Below are 21,801 nucleotides of genomic sequence, written 5' to 3'. Positions count from 1 at the left end.
ATGAATTTGTAGGCTAATCAAAAGAAAGAGACTTTCAGAATAAGAGAATATAATTTACTAATTTACTTCCCTTGCTCTCAGTTGGGGTTCAGTTTAATGCATGTGACAAGATCACACAGAGGGTTAAAAAAATCAAACAAAAAACAACAACTAACCAACCAACAAAACCCTACTCAAAAACAGCTCCATCAGTATGAAGAAATACACAAGTGGTGGGCATCAGGGAAAGTGGGAAGGTTGCAAAGGAGCTGGCAAGTTACTGGGGATTTCTGCTGTTAGCACTGAGACCAAAGGTAGGAGATGGATATCGGAAATAAAACTGAAATTATAAAGTAACTCATGGAGACTTATAATAACCAATTTTAATTTGGGAAGGATCTTTACTGGTGAATTTTAAAAAGCCAAAAAGAAGAATCACTTTTTCTGAGTAATTTCCTATGACCATCCTTTTGAAAATTAGAAATTAAACTGGAAGGCAATGGTCATTGTATCTGGACACATTAGTGCAGCTATTAAAGGACTAATGGCCTATATTTAAGATTCCTTCCTCAGACTCTCTGCTCCCAACCTATGTCTCAGTTGGCTTTCTATTCTAAAGGAGTGTGGAAAGAGAGGGAGAGGTAGGATCCCAAATTCAATTATGTTCGTTTTACATCTTTTCCTCAGCTGTGAAGGGACATTTACTAGAAAAAGATCAGAGTAATTAGAACGGAAGTAAAATTGATTTTTAAAAAATGGAAACTGCATGACTTAATGGAAAGAGACAGACCAAGCCACTTGCCTGGATCTCAGTCTCAGTTTTACCATCTGTAAAATGTCCATAGTGTCTCTTCATAGTGTTGCTTGTAGGGATTAAAGAAGGAACATATGGAAAGTGCTTAATAGTATTTTGCATGTATTTTGCTCAACAGGTGGTACCTATTATTATTATATCTTTTATTATTCCTTATTATCCCCAAGTTGTGTTTTGAAACTAGGATCACAAAAATTTGAGAGATTCCAATTGGAAAGATTCAAGTGCTGCTTAGTCACCAAAAGAGCAATTTATATGACACTCCAGCTGGTTATCCATGAAAGCAATCACCTTCAAAAAACATCTTTGTTTGGGTCATTCCTCATCGACTGTGTGATATTCTTTTTAATATCACCTTAGCCTTTTAGTATACTTCAACACTTATAGCACATCTTTTCTAATTTTCTTTTGACTCAAGTTTTAAATGTTAATTTAATACTATTTTTGTCCTGAAAGACTGGAGTTTTCAAAATGGATCTAGAAGTTACCTTCATGATTAAAAAGATATTTAGAATTTTTCTCAGAATTCTTGTCTTAGAATGTATATATCTTTCCTTTTTAATGCTTTAAAGTGATAATAGCTTTTCATAAATCCACGAACATTATAAAAATCTACCACCAACAACAAAAAAGTATGTGTCTATATTTCTTATTTTAAATAGGGGATTTAAAAAATAATTTCATTAACAGTAAAGATATAAGAAAATCTACAAAGAACTGACACAATAATTGGTCTGTTTTTTCCCCCTCAGAGGGCTTTATTGCCCTATTATGAGATAATTCACTTAGAACATAATTATTTATTATATATATTGGGAACATCACTGATCAATACAGCATGAAAATAACAAATGGTGATACTACTCTCTGTTAAGTCTTATACTCACAATAAATTGATAGCAATAAGAATTATTATTATTACAAATAAAAAAACCCTGAAGTTCAAAGAGGCTAATTATAGACCCAAGTTGCATTATCTAGAACACACTTGGTCTGGGATTTAAATCTATGTCAGCATGCTCTTGATGTATCACAAAATGACACCTTATAAGTAATTTAACTTTAAGTTGTCCAAGGACCCAGGCTGTGGCCAATCTCTATGGTATACCTATTTCTACTTTAGTGTAGAAGGGATATGGAGAAGCATCTGAATTTGGATGCATTTACTAGAGGTGAATACATGCCTATCAATTAAAAGAAAGATTACTGACAGAAGTCAACCTGGGGAATGAAGAATATGTTTCACTCTCTTTTTGTTATCTTTCTTAATCCTTTCTTGAAAAACCATTTCCAGTGACATGAGAATGAATCTCTATATTATCTGAGCTGCTGGTTTATAAAAGATGACATTTGAAATCAAGTGGTATTTAATGGAACACTAAAAATAAACAAAAATGGAAAAAAATAGAACAGATCATTAGGGCATATGGTCCAACATTGAAATATAGACTAAGTGAGTAATGGTTAAATATGGACTTATTTCTATTTATAAAATATAATAGTTATAGATGTGGTTCTTATCCATGAAAATTGTTATCATAAGTCCAGTATCTAGTGAAAGATCTCAAGCAGCCCGTTAACATTTAATAATAATAATGTTATAAAACTAATTGCTTAGATAAAGTATAGCCTATTCATGATTCTTTGAAATTACAGGTTTATATAATTTAAAAAAGTTACATGATGAAAGGAAAATCCTACTTTAAAAAGTTAAATCAGATATTATTGACATACCCAAGTGAATATATATTAGATTGTTAAACATATTAGATTAACCAATTCCAACTTGATGTCCTGTATTTTTAAGGCAAGTGAAATTTTATAGTTCATTTGGTCTTGTGAGAATGAAGCCTCAGACTATCACAGGAACTCTTTATTAGCACTGCACATGGATTGAGAGTTTTAAACTTTTTAATACATGTAGATAATCAATACTTAGAGATTGATTTTTAGATACTGGGATGATAATACCTACTGGCATAGTTCCAAGTAAAGAAGCAAGACTAGTCAAATCCCCAGGAACCATGGGCAGTGGCTGGTTCTTTCTCAAAACAAAGGCAAGCTTTGCATAAGAAAGGAAATTCACAAAATATGGTTAAAAATTTAAAAAGCCAGCTAAGCAAAGATAAGCTGCTTACACGGGAAGTTGCCCAGACCAAACGGTTTTGTCTGAGGAGAAGCAGCTACTGTTTTCTCCTTTATTCATAGAAAACTTTTTTGGCAGATCCTGAATCTCCCCACTCCTCACCTCGCCCTGTGTACCACTCTCTACTCTTCCTGACAGCCTCTTGGTGGGCAACTCTATTCTGCCTACCCACCCCAGGCACACGGTGGCGGGGACATGGGCAGCAGGAACCTTGTGTCCTCATGCTGTTTGCTACATCCTCTAGCTGATTTGGGTTGTTAGTCTTCCCACCCACCCCCTCCCCTCTACTTTGACTATTCTGTTCACTACAGAGAATTTAAATCCCATATGACAAATTTAAAGAATGACTCAGGGTTTCTTATTTTTCATAGTCATTTTTAGAGAAATTGGATGAGTGACAGCAGAATCAAAATTTCCTGAGATAAGCAGAAAATTGACCAAATTATAACAATTTTCCTAAAATGATTGAAATAACTTTTAGCCTGCTTGAAAATTCTAGGTCAATCTAGAAATTGGGATGGTGAAAGGAAAACAGGTTTAAATCTTATCAGCAGTGGCAACTTCCCATATGTTATCTGTGATTTTCAGGTAATGAAAAGACTAGATATACCTTCACATTGTGAAAAACAGTTTTGAGAGGAGAAGGAAGGTATGCAACTTAAAGAGATCTGCTAAATTAACAGGGAGACCATAACCAGGACAAAGATGATCTTTTCGCATCTTATGATACTTTTAACAATCATGTACCACAGGGACAGCAGAACTCTGTGGGGACTTGCTGTTCCTAAGATATGCCTCGCAGGCCACAGTATGAATCAAGGTACCACATTCCCAATGCATTGCACTATCAATGCTTCCCACCGTAGTGACGGTCCACGTGCCATGATCTTACCAGTGACAGTGTCATTGAGTGGCTTATCCCAGTCCAAGATGACAAAGGAGGGACACCCTTCCACAGTGACAACAGTGAGGTTGGTAGGTGGGTTCTGCGGTGGGCTGGTGGCATTCCCCTCTGTGGCCTCCTCTTTGGGGAATCGCTTGACAGAGTCGGTGATGGAGCAGGGCCTGTTGTCAGGCTTTTGGATATACCGCACGTGAGGACCTAAGACAGAGAGGACATTGAGCATTTTTTTTTTTTTTTTTTTGAGCTTGGAAAAAAGGTGGAGATGAACTCACAAATAAAATTATCTGTTTGAGGACATTTGATATAATACTATCAGCAGATGGATGAAAGCAATGATGTGGATGGTTTGAATTTGTGAAAATCCAGAACCCTATCTTTGGGATACATGATATGGGTGTTATTGTTGATTTACTTTTCTAAATAGGTTTAGTTTATGCTAATATCCAAGAGTAATTTGGTCCCCCTGAGCGTGGTTTAAACTGCATAATTTATGGAGCATTGGAAACAGTGCTCAAAGGGGTCTTGTCTCAGTAGTGGGGAATGATTAACCTTACACTAAACACAGTTCTGGTCCCACCTAATAAATCTTAAAAGCCTGACTCAAAAGGATCAAGTGGTTTCAAGTTATTTAAACTGCACCCCAGAATAAAATACAAGAATATTTTAGGAATAAAAATATTCCCAACTGGATAAAATAAACAGGAAGATATTACCCATAATGAGGAGAAAAATAAATCATTTGAAGCCAACCTGAAACTTGGATAGCTGTAACAATCATCAGACAAGGACAGTAAAACAGTTATCATCACTATAATCCACATGGTCGAGAGTTAAGAAATGGAAGCTATAAAAAAGACCCAAATTAAATTTCTAGAGATCTTTAAAGGAGGCAGACAAGAAAAGACATGTTATACATAGAACAAAACAGAAGGATTATGGCAGATTTCTCATCGGAAAGAGTGCAAGTGAGAAGGCAGTGGAGCAATGTATTTCTCTACTAAAAAACCAAAACCAAAACAAAAAACCTTATCATCTAGAATGTTATAACTGGTGAAAATATCTTTTAAAAAAAACAAAAGCAAAAGGACAAAAAAAAAAGCAAGGTACTTTTTAGACATACAAAATCTGAAAGAATTCATGACCAGCAGACCCACTCTACAAGAAAGATTCAAGAAAGTCCTTCAGACAGAAGGAAAATGATGCTGGATGGAAATATAGCACTTGAAACAGTAACTACATAGGTAAATATACACAGTATTTTTCTTATTAAATTCTCTCTGAAAGACAATTTGTTTTCTAAACAAAAATATTAACAATTTAGTGTGATGTATATAACATGTAAAAGTAAACTATAATGACAATAGCCCAAAGGCCAGGAGGAGAGAAAAGCTGCTATACTAATGTAAAGTTCTTACACTATTTGTGAAGTTGTAGTATATCACTGGAAGATACTGTGGTAAGTTAAAGACACATACTATAAACCCCAAAGCAATCACTAAAATAACAAAACAAAAAAGTTATAGGAGTAGGACAACAAAAAAAGATAAAATGGAATCATAAAAATACTCAGTCCAAAAGAAGGCTGAAAAAAAAGGAAAGAGGGAACAAAGAATAGATGGGACAAATAAAACACAAATAGCAAGATGATGATAGACTTAAACCTAACCATATCATTCGTCATGTTAAATGTAAGGTTCTAAACACCCAAAATAAAATGCAGAGATTGTCAGATTGGGTGAAAAAGCAAGATCCAGCTATATGATACCTATAGGGAAAACATTTTAAACAGCCTAACAGGTGAAGAGTAAAAGGATGAAAAGAAGAGATACCATGATAACACTTATCAAAAGAAAGCTTGAGTAGATATATAAATATCAACAAATTAGATTTTAGAGCAAAGAATATTACCATAAACAAAAAAAGGTCACTTCATAATAATAAAGGACCAATTCCTCAGGAGTTTATTACAACCCTAAGTAATTTGGGTCTATATCTAAATACAGACCTTTAATATACATGTAGCAAAAAATGATAGTACTGTTAAGTAGAAATAAATCCACAATTAGAGCTAGAGATTTCAGTACTCTTCTCTCATTAATTGACAGAACAGTAGACAGAAAATCGCTAAGGATATAAAAGAATTGCACAATACAACCAAGCAAACTGACCTAATTGACATTTTTATAGAACACTTGTTATGGACTGAATTGTGTTTCCCTAAAATTCCTATGGTGAAGCCCTAATTTCCAATGTGAGAAACCAAAGATACCTTGATCTCAGACTTCTGGTCTCCAGAACTGTGAGAAAATAAATTTCTGTTGTTTAAGCCACCGAGTCTGTAGTATTTTGTTATGGCAGCCCTAGCAAACCAATACAACATTCCACTTAAGAACAGCAGAATACACATTCTTTTCAAGTACACAGAGAACAGATACCAAGATAGACTATATTCTGGGCCTTAAAACATGTCTCAATAAATGTATAAGGGTTCAAGTAATACAGAGTATCTGACAACAATGGAGTTAAATTAGAAATCAGTAACAAAACAATTTCTAGAAAATCTTGAAATATTTGGAAATTAAATAACATACTTCTAATAAGTCAAAGAAGAAACCAAACGGGAAATTAAGAAGTATTTTGAACAGAGTAAAAATGAAAACACAACATATCAAAAATTTTTGGATGCTGCTTAAATAATATCTAGGGGAAAATTTGTAGCGCTAAATTCCATATCTGAAAAGAAGAGAGGGCTCAAAATCAATGAGCTCATCTTCTATCTTAAGAAATTAGAATAGAAGAGCAAATGAAACTCAGATTAAGCAGAAAAAGGAAATAATAAAGATCAGAGTAAAAAAATAAATGAAATAGAAAACAGAAAAATAATAGACAAAATCAATGAAAAGAAGGTTGAACTTCTCAGAAGATCAAAAGAATTGATAAACCTACAGCCTGACTGGTTAGGCAAAAGAGAAAAAATAGACACACATTGTCAATAAAAGGAATGAGAGAGGTGACATCACTACAAATTATACAGATATCAAAGTAAGAAGAAGAGAATATGAATAACATTATGCTAATAAACTTGACAATTTAGATGATATGGACCAATAACTTGAAAAACAAAAATTACCGAAGTTCACTATGGAAAAAAATATTCTAAATAGTCCTATACCTATTAAAGAAAGTGAGTTACATGTAAAACCCTTCTCACAAGGAGAATATCAGGCTCAGATGGCTTTACTGGTAAATACTAACAAATATTTAGGGAAGAAGCAACACCAGTTCTAAACTCTTTCAGAAAATTGAAAAAAAATTCAGCATCATTTTGATACTAAAACTTGACTTAGACATTACAAGAAAAGAAAACTACAGACCAATGTCCCTCACTGGATATAATTCTAAACAAAATTTTAGCAAATTAAATCCAACAATATATTAAAATGAGAATGCACTATAACCAAGCGGAATTTGTCACTGGAGTGCAAAGGTAGCCTACAACTCAAGAACAATTACTTTATCACATTAACACACTAAAAAAGAAAAACCACATAAGCATCTCAATAAAGTCAGAAAAATTATTAGACATTATCTAGCATTCATTTCTGATAATGACTCTCACCAAAGCAGGAATAGAAGAAAACTTTTTCAACACAGTGAAGGGGATCTATGAAAAACCTACAGGAAGCACCGTACTTAATGGTGAAAGGCTGAATGCTTTTCCCATAATATAAGGAACAAGAAAAAGATACCTATCCTCACTATTTCTATTCAATATTTCACTAGAGGTTCTAGCCAGCACAGAAAGGCAAGAAAAAAAGATACCTAAGTTGGAAAGGAGGAAGTAAAACTTTCCCCTCAGATGACATGATTCTGTAGGTAGAAAATCCAGTGGATCTACAAAAAGACTACAGAGGTTTGCAAGGTTGCAGAATACAAGCTCATTGAACGAAAAACAATTGTTTTCCTATATACTAGCAATGAACAATTAGAAACTGAAATAAAAAATGCTACTTTTATGGTTTTCTTTACACAGAAAACTACAAAACATTGGTGAGAGAAATGAAGAACACCTAAATAAATGGTGAGATATACCATGTTCATAGGTAATAAGACTTAATACTGTACAGCTGTCAATGTTTCCCAGTTGACCTACAGATTCAATGCAATTCTAATAAAAATATAAACAGGCTATTTTTTTTAGACATTGAGAAACTCATTCTAAAATTCAGATGGAAATATAAAAGGACCTAGAGTCACCAAAACAACTTTTAAAAAATAAGAACAATGTTGGAAGACTAACATAACCTGATCACAGAGCTTATTATAAAACCAGTGATCAAGACACTGTGGTATTGATGGAAAGGTAGATAAATAGATCAATGGAACAGACTAGAAAACCCCAAAATAGTTCCACATATATATGGACAATTGATTTTTGACAAAGGTACAAAGTAAATTCAGTGGAGAAACAACAGTTTTTTCAAAAAATGATGCTGGAACAATTGGATATCCATAAGCGAGAAAATAAATGCATTCATACCTTGTGTCATATAGAAAATTTGACTCAATACGGATCATAGACCTAAATGTAAAAGTAGAAGACTTCTAGAGGGAAACAGGAGAAATTTCTAGAAGGAAACAAAGGAGGTCTTTGTGACCTTTGATTAGTCAATGACTTCTTAAATATAACATAAAAGATACAATCTATATATAAAAAACCAAACTGATAAACTGAGCTTCATTAAAATTAAAAAAGAGAAGCCAAACACTGGGAGAAAATACCTGCAAAGTGTATATCTGAAAAAGGTCTTCAATCCAGAAAATATGAACACTCTTGAAACTCAATAATAAAAAAATAAGCACCTCCATAAAAAATAGACAAAAAAAATTGAACAGACACATCAAAAAAGATATACAGATGGCAAATAAGGACATGAAAGGATGTTCAACATCCTTAGTCATTAGGGATATGCAAAATAAAATCACAATCAGATTGTGATTTCACTACACCTTTACTAAAATGGCTGAAATTAAAAAGACTGACCATAGCAAGTGTTGGCAAAGATGTGGAGGAACTGGAACTCTCATATACTGTTGGCAGAAAGGCAAAACAGTACAACTGCTGTGGAAAACAGTACAACTGCTGTGGAAAACAGTTTGGCAGTTCCTTAAAATGTTAAATGTCCATTTATATACAATCTAGCCATTCTCCTTGTTGGAATTTGTCCAAAAGGAACGAAAGCATATGTCTACACAAGGACTTGTACATGAATGGTCATAGCAGCTTTATTAGAACAACCCAAATGTCATGAACAGTTTTAATAAATTAGTATATATCCATACAATAGAATACTAGTCAGTAATAAAAAGGAATAAACTACTGATACATTTAGCAACATGGATGAATCTCCAAATAATTATGTTGAGTGAAAGAAATCACATACAAAAAGTTCATACTGTATTTTTTTCATTTATGTAAAATTCCCCAAAATGCATACTAATCTATAATATAGTTACCTAGGGACAAGAGGTTGGGTGGGAGGAGTGAGGAGGAGGGATTATAATGGTACATGATGAGACTGTTGGAGGTGGTGCATGTATTCATTATCTTGATTGTGATGATATTTCATGGGTATATACATATGTTGAAATTTATCAAATTTTATACTTCAGAAAAACATATCACAAAAGGAAATACTGGGTTCTATATCATATAATCTCTCTTTTACTGTGGTAGATTAGATTACTGTTCAAAAACATTCTCTAGGGGCTACCCTGGTGGTCCAGTGGCTGAAACTCTGCACTCCCAATGCAGGGGGCTTGGGTTTGATTCCTGGTCAGGGAACTAGATCCCACATGCTGCAACTAAAAAGATCCTGCATGCTGCAACTAAAAGATCCTGCATGCCACAGCGAAGATCCCGCAAGTGGCAACAAAGATTCAGCGTGCTGCAACTAAGACCCGGCGCAGCCAAACAAATAAATAAATATTTCAAAAACATTCTCTATATCTATGGAAGGAGTACACTTCCCCAATCTTTGTTATGAGCTTGGCTATGTGACTTTCTTTAGCCATTGAATATTGGCAGGTATAACATAAGAGGGAGCTTGAAATGTGGTCATGTTTTTGGACTCTCCCTCTCTTCACTTTGTACTGTCATGAGAATGGCTTCTCTTGGGTCACTGTTAGTCCTTCATCCTGGGCACCAAAATGAACAGATGTGGAGCAGACCTGAGCCCAACCTATAAGAGGCCCAGCTGTACCTGTTGCTAGAAGTAGAACCACCCAGCCAAACACATGGGAGATCAGCTGACCTCCAGGCTATTTGTAGACACATGAGAAAGAAATCCTTTTTAGAGTATGTTACTAAGATTTTGTGGTTGTTTATTACACAGCAACAGCTGACTGATACACCCACCAAAGATAGCTTTGTTAAAATTAAGATTTGGAGCCAGTCATACATACCTTTGAATCTGGGCTTCCCAAGAGGATCAGTTTCTCTTGTTGGACTTGAGCTAAAGTCAGTCATATTACCTGAGAATGGAAGATACAATGAAAAATAGTAAAACTATAAATATTTAATACATATGCCTCCTAGTCAATTCCTTGCAATTTGATTTCAATTATTATTATTACTACTATACATATTATCCACACTAAAAGGCCTTTAATTGTGTCCTGCTGGTGCCCTTCAGTGTAATAAATAATGGTTCAAAGATTACAACCAAGTAGCTAATACTCATTAATAAATTAAGATACGCATAATTAGTAATGACATGTGATTTAGTAAGAAGCATTGGGTAATCTAGATCTTTTTAGGAAGACTTTCCTAAAGATCTTGGGAACTTCCTTCTATGTCTGCAAAGGGAAGGAGCACATTCTATAATAAAACGTTAGAAATAAGTATAACTTTTAAATTAAAAAATTCATAGCAATCATAAAATTGAGTAAAATAGATGATCCAGAACTGGGACTCTTTTTTCCCTAGTTTGAAATCCTTTAGTACTTCGTAGCTAAGCATCCAGTGGGAAGTGACTGATATACTAACCAAGATCTTCTCCTGAGGCAGGAACTGTTGGTTGCTTTTTATCTGTCTCTGTTCTCTCCACGGGGGCTTCAGTAGGCTTGAGTGTTGCCCTCATGGGTGGGGACGTTACTCGACCTGATGAAATGATTCCTGTAATGTAGAGCCAAAGGATTCAGGCTTTATAGGGAGCCCTGCTGAGTTCCCCATTTATTTACTCAATCAATATTTATCAGCGCTTACCGTGTGGCTTGGCACTATATGCCAGGATTAGAGAGAAAATAAGACCTGGTGTCCTTGATCGGGAGAGATGTGTGAGCCAAATTATACTGAAGCATTATAGATATTGTGAAAGCATGGGATAAGGTCTCAGAGAGGACAAGTCTATGGGGAAAGATGATGAGTGCTGGGTGGGAGGAGGGCAAGAATGCCTTCCCAGAGGATGTACCAATAAAGAGGAGAAGTGACCAGTAGGCAAGACTGGGAGCTGTATTCTAGTCAGAGGTTGCAGGAAGAACCAGGTCAGGGAAGCATGAAATCACGTGGCGTGTTGAATTTGAAGGAATGAGAGCCAAGAGTGCCAGGAGCAGTGAGAGCAGAGTACGGGGGCGGGGGGCCGGGAAGGGCAGTTCATGAAGGCCCTTGCATACCATGGATTTAGGTATTATTTTTAGGTGATAAGGACCCGTTAAAAGATTTCCCCTAGGGAAGTAACATGAGCAGATGAGGAGAGGGTGAACAGTTAAGTTGCAAGGCTGGTGGCAGACAGAGAAATCAAGAGACTAAAGCAGTTGCGTAGGCAAGGGCAGAGGAGGTGAGACTGGATGGAAGGGGTTTTACATGAGAAATGTCAAGGGGATGGAGTGGCCTGACTGCAGATTAATTGGCAGGCATGGGAGATGGCTGGGGAAGAAGAAGGAGTTTCTAAGGTAATGTCTGTGATTCTGGCCTGTAGCTAGAACAGTGTCACTCTGAGATGCTATATTCAACAATGTCTCCTCCACTCTAAAAACACCTAGAGGTCTCCCAAACAGGATGCATCCCAAGGTCTAGGCAAGTATGGGTAGAATAGAGTGGAGGCCAGATTAGGTTTTATAGTCCTCCTGGGAAAAGGAATCATTCTCAGACAATAGAGAGTCAAGGGGTACAAGACCGACCCAAGGACTGTGGCCCAGCACAGAATCACAGATGAGCCATTCAGATGGGCTGCTGGGCCAGCCCCTGCAGATTTATGCTCCTGGTCCTGGTGGGAGTAGGCCCCAATGAGAGGGTGAGTGAAAACCATGAGACACTGCACTGCAGCCCGAAGGAGGTTTTTAGAGGGTGCAGAGCAGCATTTATCCCGGCAAGGAGAGCGGGACTGAGAGGCCTCGGCAGATCTGGAGACAGGGGACAGGTGGAGATGCCTCGTAGTAGCCTAAGACTGTTCTCAGAGGCACATGTGCAAGAAGGCTTGTGTTCAGAGGACTCCCAGGACATTGAGTTGATTTCCTGAATTCCGTACGCACTTTCTGTGACGGTCATCAGGCCACATCTGTATAACTGACCTCATTTGTGTTTGGTTCTTCAGTGTAGTCATTTCTTTTGAGTTAGAGGTGGAAAGCACAGGGCAGGGAGGGCACCAGAGTTAATCTCAGAAGTGGGATGTGTTTATACCATCCCACAGGCTGGGTGAGTTATACCAAAGCTACACTTATTGATGGCAGTGAGCAAGGTTTCATATGGCAGGAACCAAGGCCGTGGAGGTGCAGCTGAAGACACACAGCCTTGTAGGGGAGCTCTGGGGTGGGAGGTTCCCCTGACTCTTCCATGGGGGAAACTGAGGCGTCACTTTCAGTCTGAACTAAAAGCTACAGAAGCTCAAGTCACAGCTGCCCCAGGTTACAATTAATGAGGAAAACCTGGTCTCCTCACTGGGGCCATGTCCCTAGGCCTGGACCCAGGAAGGCACCATCAGCATGGATGAGAGGTTGATTCCTCCTTCAGCTGATGGGAAAAACAATCTAGAGGCCACTGTCCCCTTGCTACATCGTGAAAGCTTCTCCATCACCACACCCTCCTTCATCCTGTGAAAAGAGTGACAGCCATTCTCTTTCTCAGAAATCCTTATCAGTTTCATCTTTCACAGCTGTCCTTAACACTGTTATCCTGATTCTGACTACAGAATATTTAGGAAGTAGAGATGAAGGAAGAGGGAGGAAAAATGGGAACATGATCTGATCTGCTGGCAGGTCCACTGGAAGAAACTTTAAGAAAAGTGAGGTGAATCTTTCCTCTGAACTGCATTCACTGATTCTTAATTTCACTCATATATTCACTCAATGATTACTGGATTCACTCAATGAGCACTGGATTTGGTTCTGGGAATTCAGAGAAAATGTCATCTGTCATCAAAGAGCTCATGATATAGGAGGGGAAGACAAGTACACAAACAAATAGGTATAAAACAGTGGTTTGCTCTAACAGAGGTATGTTTCAAGGAAAAGTAGAACAGAGAGGCAATGCTAGGTCTGTTTTGGGCAGCTAGAGAAGGCTTCTTCAAGACAAGGATGAAGTACAAGTATCCCAGGTGACTCGGAGTGGTCATTCTATGGGAAGAAGACAACACATACCCTAGGATAGAGGCATGTGAGCAAGCTGAGAGGCAGCTTGACTTCTAAATTATATTCCTGCCTTGCTGCACAGGCTAGACCTGCTCAGTCACCCTGAGTATTCCAGTTCCCAATCTTTCCCCTTGCACCGTAATACTGGGGTCAGCATGAAGGCTGGGGGACAGGGGAGCTATCAATTAGATGTAAAGGATTCTATCTCAAGAGACAGGATGATGAGTGGATGACATTTTCCATTACACCTGGTGGGTTGGCAGCACAAAACATCTCATCCAAAATAATCCACTTTTTGAAGAACCTGTGATAGCTTCTGTCTCAGCACCAAGCACACAGCATCTAAGAAGCAAACTGGCCGAGATGGACACGGATGGTTGCTTTCAGCCCACCCACCCAGAATCAGGATACAAGTCCTCAGAACTATAATTTACAGTCTGGTCTTTGGGGCCAAAACAGGCACACGTCACACACACCAAGGGCTCGTCCATTGCTTGAGCTATCACACCAAGAAGGGCTTGCGTTTGGCCAGTGAAATCAAGGAGGGAGAAGGAAGGTATGTGATTGACGTACCTGCGCTTCCTGGCTTTCCGGTGACATTATTTGGTGGTAAAGGCTTTCTTCGTGGGGGCGTGGGTCTAGGTGGCAAGGGTGGGCGAAGAATGCCTGGGATTGTAGCTAGGAGATTATATTACAGATAAAGTGGTCATAAGGATTCACTCCATAAAAATCACGGATTTAAAAAAAATATCATGTTTGACAAGTAGCAGTTGGATGAGAGAGAATAGATTCTATAGAAAAGTGCCTGCAATACTTTCTGATATTCTTCTAAATTAGTGCTCGTAACGTACCCAGGGATAATGAAGCACGTTTGTGTATGAGGAAAATATTCTCTAATTATAGATGAAAATATAGCAGTGTATCTGCCCTTTGAAAGGAAAAGTAGAACATAGATGTATAGAACTTATCATCTTTAGTTTCCTATATAGACTCAACAGTAGCATTACTGCGTCTCATTATCTCCAATTACCTTTGATTTGCAGGCTACAATTCTTACACCATTTTAGCTTTGAGTTGGTAAAGCATATAATTTCTCCTTTAGTAGGTGTTCCACCCCATCCTCCAACTCTATTATTTAATTATAATTAAACAAGCACTTTCAGAACTTCTCAAAAGATTACAACAAAATAGCCCTGATGGCAGAAGCAATAAGCCTGTGGCCATGGAGAGCAGAGTCACCACACAAGGGCACCTGGCCAGGGAGCTGTAAGTGAGAGGCAAAGTTGCACATCCACTCTGCTCTCTCACCCACCCATGAGCCCTGGTGCAAGGCTGCCAGCCCAGAGGAAAGGAACGTTTTTCTAAATGGTTTGCCTGAAGGGCAAAGGGAAGAGACACCTTTTTATAATGTGCACAAAGGCGGACGAGGCTCGAGGTACCTGGAGCAGCCCACCTTAACCCAAATTTTCTTTTAAGTCTTGTGTTATAGCTTAAAAATTCATCTCTTTCTTTGCATAATATGTTGGTTTAAAAATCTTCAAGTAGGGGCTTCCCGGGTGGCGCAGTGGTTGAGAACCTGCCTGCCAATGCAGGGGACACGGGTTCGAGCCCTGGTCTGGGAAGATCCCACATGCCGCGGAGCAACTAGGCCCATGAGCCACAACTACTGAGCCTGCGCGTCTGGAGCCTGTGCTCCGCAACAAGAGAGGCCGCGATAGTGAGAGGCCTGCGCACCGCGATGAAGAGTGGCCCCCGCTCGCCGCAACTAGAGAAAGCCCTCGCACAGAAACGAAGACTCAACACAGACAAAAATAAATAAATTAATCAAAAAAAAAAAAGTATATAAAAAAATCTTCAAGTAAAATTGACAATCCAGGAAAATGCCCTGTGGCTTTAAGTACTTCCTGGGACATTAGGAATTGTGCAGGTGTGTGCATGTGTGTGTGCATGTACTGCAGGGCGGGAGGGAGAGGGAGTGGTGACGATAGAATATAGATCTCTAACCCAGACATTAATACATCAGAGTAGATTTCACAGCATCCTTTTAAAAGCACAGAGTTCTTATTCAATGCAAAGATATTATTGCTTCATAATTTTGGCCTATTATATAGAGCACAGCCTCAAATTAGAAACATAAATCATTTCAGGCAAAAGGATATTATAATAAATTACACAAGAACAAAACTTGTATAGGATGAAAGCTAGAATCTACCGTTACGCTTCAGCATTTGTCCACTGTGGCCCCTTAGAACATTATCTAAAGTAATTATTAAATCAGTGCCTCGTTACAGGTTCTTATTAACATTCAATTTGTGCATAAAGCACTTTTTATTTTCCCGAAGATAATATTTTGATATGTTTATCTAGCAATACCCCGGTACTGTTAGCATGGTTCTGGTGCTTTGGGGACGGTGAGGATGTTACTTTTTTTTTGCTGCAGCACATGTCACTTGCAGTTACAAGTTTCGGAGCAGAGCTGAGTGAGGGAGTCAGCATTTTATTCCTTACCTGGTTTTTTTGTGGAGTGAGAAGAGTCCACTGACACATTTCTATCAGCACCGGATGGCAGTGGTGCTTGCTTGACCCCTGTGAGCAGAGAGGATGACAGAATAAATAGATAGCAAAAATGTGGTAAATATTCTTCACACAAACTTTTTGTGCTCAGACAGTTTGATTGGCTTCTCCCATCTGCGTATAGGAAAAAACACTTAAAGCCCTACTGCATTCATTAGTTGTGATTTTTTCTCTGAAGAGTTAGTGTTTGATTGCAGAACGTGGTTTTGCCTTAATTTTCTACGATGCCCACCCCGCACTGCCTGCCTGGGTGATATTGTTTTGCCAGGAGTAGTTCATCTACAGTGATTGGCTATTTTTTTTTTTTTTTTGCCAATATTCATGGGCAAATTTTGTGGTTTTTAAAAAAATTTTCTCCAACTCCTCTACCCCAATGAAAACCCTTCAAATTCCAGTGTGTTTGGGTTTGTACTTAATGAATTGACTTTAAAAATATTTTTTGAGAGTTCTTGGCTAGAAGGCTGGTTAGGCCACAGACTGGATCTGTGCTTTTGAGATTTGTAAATTAGGCCTGGGCACGCCTAGAATTCCAAATTGCTGTTTGGAAGAAACTGACCTGAAAATTACTTTGCGCGCTATTTTATCTCTGAAGTCCCTCAAACACAATCTGGTGCTAGGGTTTTGGGTAGCAATCCTAAGGGTAGAGGGAACCAATTTAGTTTTTGTCCTGCCTTTTAAAAATTATTATTCTTTTACATTATAAAATAATCTTCCCTGATGTGGCCGGCAGTCTTCATCAAGAAATAATAGGAACAGACGTTTTTTCGAATCTCAAAAGTAAATATTATCTTAGATATAATGGCTCAACCTAAAAAGAAAATCCATACTCTGAGGACCTGACTATAATTCACCGATTAAAAAATAAGAATAAACATTGAATTAATATACTAGTTAGTATATTAACAAGGACAAGCACAAGAACAGCCCTGTTTTGAGTTCCAGGACTCTGTAGGGACATTATACACCCAGTCTCATTTAATGTGTAGGCAGATATATTAAGTATACAACAGAAGCTGATATTTTGACATTAATTTATGTAATTATTATAACTATAGTGGGCATTAATCAGCATAATATTAACTTATTAGTATTATTAACAGATATAATAATAATTATGATTAACATTAATTTATGAAACCTAATATTACAATCCCACACCCTCTGCTATTTGAATAAGAGATAACATATAAAATCAAGGTGAATGTTTGTATGTAGCCATGAATCAACTGCTGTTTATTTGTGGTAGGAAAAAAATGTTTCTGTGGTCACTGACTATTTTGTTGCTCATCCCACAGGCATTGTGAGAACAAATAGCTCATTAGTCTTCTTCCTGTGCCCTCCTCTTAGTGGTAATGGCAGTGGGAAATGACTCATTCTGGTGGTTACTCTGTCCATGGCTTAAGGGAATGCAAAGTGCTTTCATTTGTGTCTCTGGGATAACCTGGCTTGCTGAGATCTGATTTACCACTATTTTTCGAGGGTAAAACTGTATTATATCCTCTAGAAGCTTAGTAGGCTATGTGTGCCTTCAGTAGATCCTTCTTCATAGCCTTTCTCCAAATCTTTCCACCCTTAAAAAAAACAAAGTATTTTGATCCAGTACTGCACAAGCACCTTACATATTCATGATGTGATTTGATCCATACAACTCTTCTGGGTGGGAGATACCACCCGGGTCTCACAGATGAGGAAACCCAAGGCAAGGGGAGAGTAAGCACTTGCCCAAAGACTCACAGCTGAAGCGGAGGCATTCACACCCATGTGTGCCCAGCTTAAGCCCATCTCTTAAGCTATAATTGGGATAGTACAGAGTGCTTTTTCCTGTCATCTTCTTCTCTCTGTTAAAGAGAAAACCACAGGCCCAAAATGGCATCACCTGTGCTAAAGCCCATGATACCAAGCCTAGACTTAAAACCTGACTTCACTGCAGTTTTGACCTTCCCCAGAAATGTAATCTCAATCAACCAGTCTGGAATTCTCTGGTCAGCACCACACCCTTCATCCCCCAGAGGAAGAAGAGGCAATCTACATAAAACCCATGCAATTCCCTCCTACCCAAAAAGAAGTTGTCCTGGCCTAAAAATAGTATTTTCTTTTCTATTGCTAATAGTTTCCTTGCCCCACCCTTCTTCCTATAAAAAAACCCTTCCATTTTGTACAACCCTTCAGAGTGCCCTTCTGGGTGCTAGATGGGATGCTTCCTGATTCATAAATTGTTGAATAAAGCCAATTAAATCTTCAAATTTACTTGGTTGAATTTTGTTTTTTAATGCTTCTCTTACTCTTCACAATGACTCTGACTTTAGCCCTCAAGTCCTATACTTTTTCTTTTGGGTGGTTTGAAGTGCCACCACTGGGTAAGGGCTAAACAGCCATGGCTGGCAAGCATGTGTCATTCACCCATGCCACTGGTGTGTGGGGCTCAGAAATACAAGGATGACATGGTTTCCCAACCAGGCACATGCAAATCCAACAAGTCACAGGCTGGTGAAATGGAGATCTAGGAGAGAATACAAAAGTCTGCAGGATTACTTTATGAATAAGATCAAACATGTAAACATCCCTGGCCTCTTTTCCAGTTATGGGAGAAATCAGCAGAAATGAGCCATTTTCTGTCACTTTCTGTATAGGCAGAGATGGAAGCATCATACTGTTACGATTCTTATAGGTTAAGTACCCAAATCAATAGCATGTCAGCTGCTAAACTGGACTTTGTCCAGCCTTTAGAAACAGAGAAAAGTCAGTAGTGGATGAGAATGTTGGTAAGAACCCAGCAGAAGGCAGCTGTGGGACGCAGGGAAAGAGCATTGAACTGGGGACAGGAGACTGAACTCCAGTTCTGGCCTTGGTTCCACCTAGCTGTGGTTTGCATGTCAGCCAGGAGTAGTATGAGCACGGGACCTGGAGACCAGTGAACTTCTGTGGCCCTGAAATGAGGAGAGCAAATAAATGCCAAAGGTAGCAGAGAGGCAATGGGAGGGCAAAGGAGAAGCCAATAAGAGCTACTGCAGAGAAAGAATCCTCAGGAATTGGCAATCAGCCAGTCTGGCCCAGGCTGCGACCTGAATTCTTTTTCCCTCAGGCAGGATTAATCTACTATTTTCTAAAGGGCAGAGCTGGCTCTGGAAGAACCAAGACTTCAGCTTCAGTGTGAACACCCATTGCCATATGGGACTTCTCCAAAAATATCTGGATTTACATAGTTCACTCTTTAGCAATTTATTGTCAAGAATGAAGTAAGGATTTGGGTATTTTTCACCATGGCAACAGAAACTTTGCAAACAAACACAGTAAACTGGGAATCAATTTCCAAATGCATCAGAGACTAGTCCCTGTGACCAAAAGGAGTGGTATTTATGGATGACTGGTTCCCTCACCCTTGTCTCCAAATCTTAGCGCCTGGCTAAAAAGTCAGGGCTGAGGAGCCAGCAGACTGAAAGATTTCGCCACAGCTCAGACAGACACATTCCTCACCTTGGAGGGGTCTAGGTTCTGGTCGTCAGGCACACTCCGTGTGGGGTCAGTGAAGTGTGGATTCCTCATTAGGAGAAGACGGAGTAGAGAAAGGAGTTTGGGGTTCAGGTATCTAACATATCTGCCAAACCACATGTGCCAAGGTGGTTTGCAAACTACATTTTGCCTGGCACATAATGGGCTTTCAATAAATGTCAGTGGAATGAAAGAATCGTTGCACAACTCAGCAGCTTCCTTCCATAGGGAGAAAGTTGGAGAGATTGTCTAGCACAGAATGGGCAAATTTTTTCTGTCAAGGGTTAGACAGTAAATATTTTCAGCTCTGTGGGCCATACTGTCTCTGTCACAACTATTCAATTCTGCCACTGCATTGTGAAAGCAAGCCATGTTTCTATAGAACTTAATTTACAAAAAAAAAGGCAGTGAGCTGGGTTTGGTCTGTGGGATTGTACTTTGTGCAATCCCCTTGGTCTAGGGCATGCTGTTGCATCTCTGGAGTCAGATATCAAGTTGGTTATAACATGTAGAACATATCAATTAAGCTGAGACACATCTCTGGAAACCCTGAAAAAGCAGACTGCTGGAAAAATGACCTACCTAAAATTTCATTCTCTGAAGGCTACTTTCTAACTTTAAGGTGGAGAAATATTTATACATATGCATGTGAAATAAACATAAAGCAGGGTAAATATCTATAATGATGTTATAAATTAAGAAACTTGGCTCAAGATAATTTAAAGATTCCTGGGGTTTATGGAATCATTGCAAGAATTGTATAGAGGCCCAAAGAATCAAGGGCCATAGTTTTGAGGCCTCAGAATCTTTCTTTTTTAGTGTTCCAAAGCCACAACATTAAGTGGCCTAAGACCATGAAGAATATGTCCTATAAATCCTAAACACATCCTTTTATCAACTGATTTTTTTATATGTAAAATATCTGTGCTGAAAACTTCAGCAAGAAAGACTATAGGAAAATATATGTGAGATGGATAAGAAACATACGTATTATGGGTGAAATGTCAAAGTCGGATAAGGAATCAGTTAACACAAAAATGGTGTCTCATTAAGACTCAATAGAGGTTAGAAGTGAGTATGAATGAGATAGTAGGACTGGGTCAGAGAAGAAAGAAAAGAAACTTGATGTGAATATCTGCATTTCTATAAACAAGTTAGATCAAAACTATGCACAGTCTAAGTAAGGTGGACTCATGTAAGTCTACAACCTGAAGAGAACAGATTTAAAAGCATTCTTTTTCTCAACAATTTCTCAAGACACTATTTCCCAGGCAAATACTTCAAGAGCTGTTAAATTTTTCTTTCATAATATGCTACACAATGGCATCTGTAATTTGCGATTTTTATACCATTACTTCTTTTCTTGCCTTATTGCACTGGCTTAACACTCCACTCCTATTTTCAACGGAAGGGGTAAAAGTAGGAATCCTTGCTTATGTTCTTGATGTTAGAAGAAAAACATTTAAACTTTCACTGTGAAATAGGATGGTAGCTGTAGGTTTTTCACAGATGCCCTTTATCAGAGTGAGGAAAATTCCTTCTATTCCTAGTTTTCAGAGAGTTTCCATCATGAATGGTTTTTGAATTTTGTCTAATGGTTGATTTTTTTTTATTTATTGAGATGATCATATGATGTTTTCCTTTGCTCTGTTAATGTGGTAAATTACACTAATTTGTTTGAATGTTAAGCCAATCTTGCATTCCTGAGGTAAATATCATTTGGTTGTTATATGTTGTGGTAGACAAGGAGATGTACCACCCATATGTCCAATCAAGGCTCTCTCAGCTGAGGCTGACCCTGAAGGATATGACAGTGGGATACTGTCTGTTGACTTCATTCCCTTCAGGTAGGCAGCAAGTCCTTCCCTGAAGGGGGATCCCAATAGACAGACATCAGAACATAGAACATGTGCAACACATTTTGATTGGGGATGGTAGTGGAGCAAGGAAAGGGGAAACAATGAGCTCAGCTTTGTTTACCTGTGCCTATCAACCTATTTCTTTTCTTTTTTTAAAATAAATTTTACTTATTTATTTATTTTTGGCTGTGTTGGGTCTTCATTGCTGCGCGTGTGTTTTCTCTAGTTGCTGCGAGCGGGGGCTACTCTTCATTGTGATGTGTGGACTTCTCATTGAGGTGGCTTCTCTTGTTGTGGAGCACAGGCTCTAGGCATGCGGGCTTCAGTAGCTGTGTCACATGGGCTCAGTAGTTGTGGCTCGCATGCTCTAGAGTGCAGGCTCAGTAGTTGTGGCGCACGGGCTTAGTTG

The 21,801-nt window shown here is 38.4% G+C and overlaps 1 protein-coding gene across 39 annotated transcripts in view; it reads right to left on the bottom strand.

The window, feature by feature from the left end:
* Positions 1-21,801, bottom strand: part of ABI3BP (ABI family member 3 binding protein) — a 280,524-nt gene that overhangs the window by 42,248 nt on the left and 216,475 nt on the right. For all 39 annotated transcript variants that reach the window (XR_014263069.1, XR_014263070.1, XR_014263071.1 and 36 more), the window contains 5 exons: positions 15,979-16,056; positions 14,044-14,148; positions 10,892-11,020; positions 10,309-10,377; positions 3,832-4,041 (listed from right to left, as the gene is read on the bottom strand). Coding sequence is in view for 35 of the 39 variants with exons in the window: in XM_082460250.1 (XP_082316376.1) it covers positions 3,832-4,041; positions 10,309-10,377; positions 10,892-11,020; positions 14,044-14,148; positions 15,979-16,056 (591 nt within the window). In the remaining 4 variants the exon portion in view is untranslated. The remainder of the gene's footprint in view (positions 1-3,831; positions 4,042-10,308; positions 10,378-10,891; positions 11,021-14,043; positions 14,149-15,978; positions 16,057-21,801) is intronic.

The sequence above is a fragment of the Balaenoptera physalus genome (genome assembly GCF_965194825.1).
Source record: "Balaenoptera physalus genome assembly, chromosome: 4".
In the NCBI taxonomy this organism is placed as follows: domain Eukaryota; kingdom Metazoa; phylum Chordata; class Mammalia; order Artiodactyla; family Balaenopteridae; genus Balaenoptera; species Balaenoptera physalus.
Note: the sequence above shows the minus strand (reverse complement) of the source record. Positions and strands in the feature narration are given on the sequence as shown.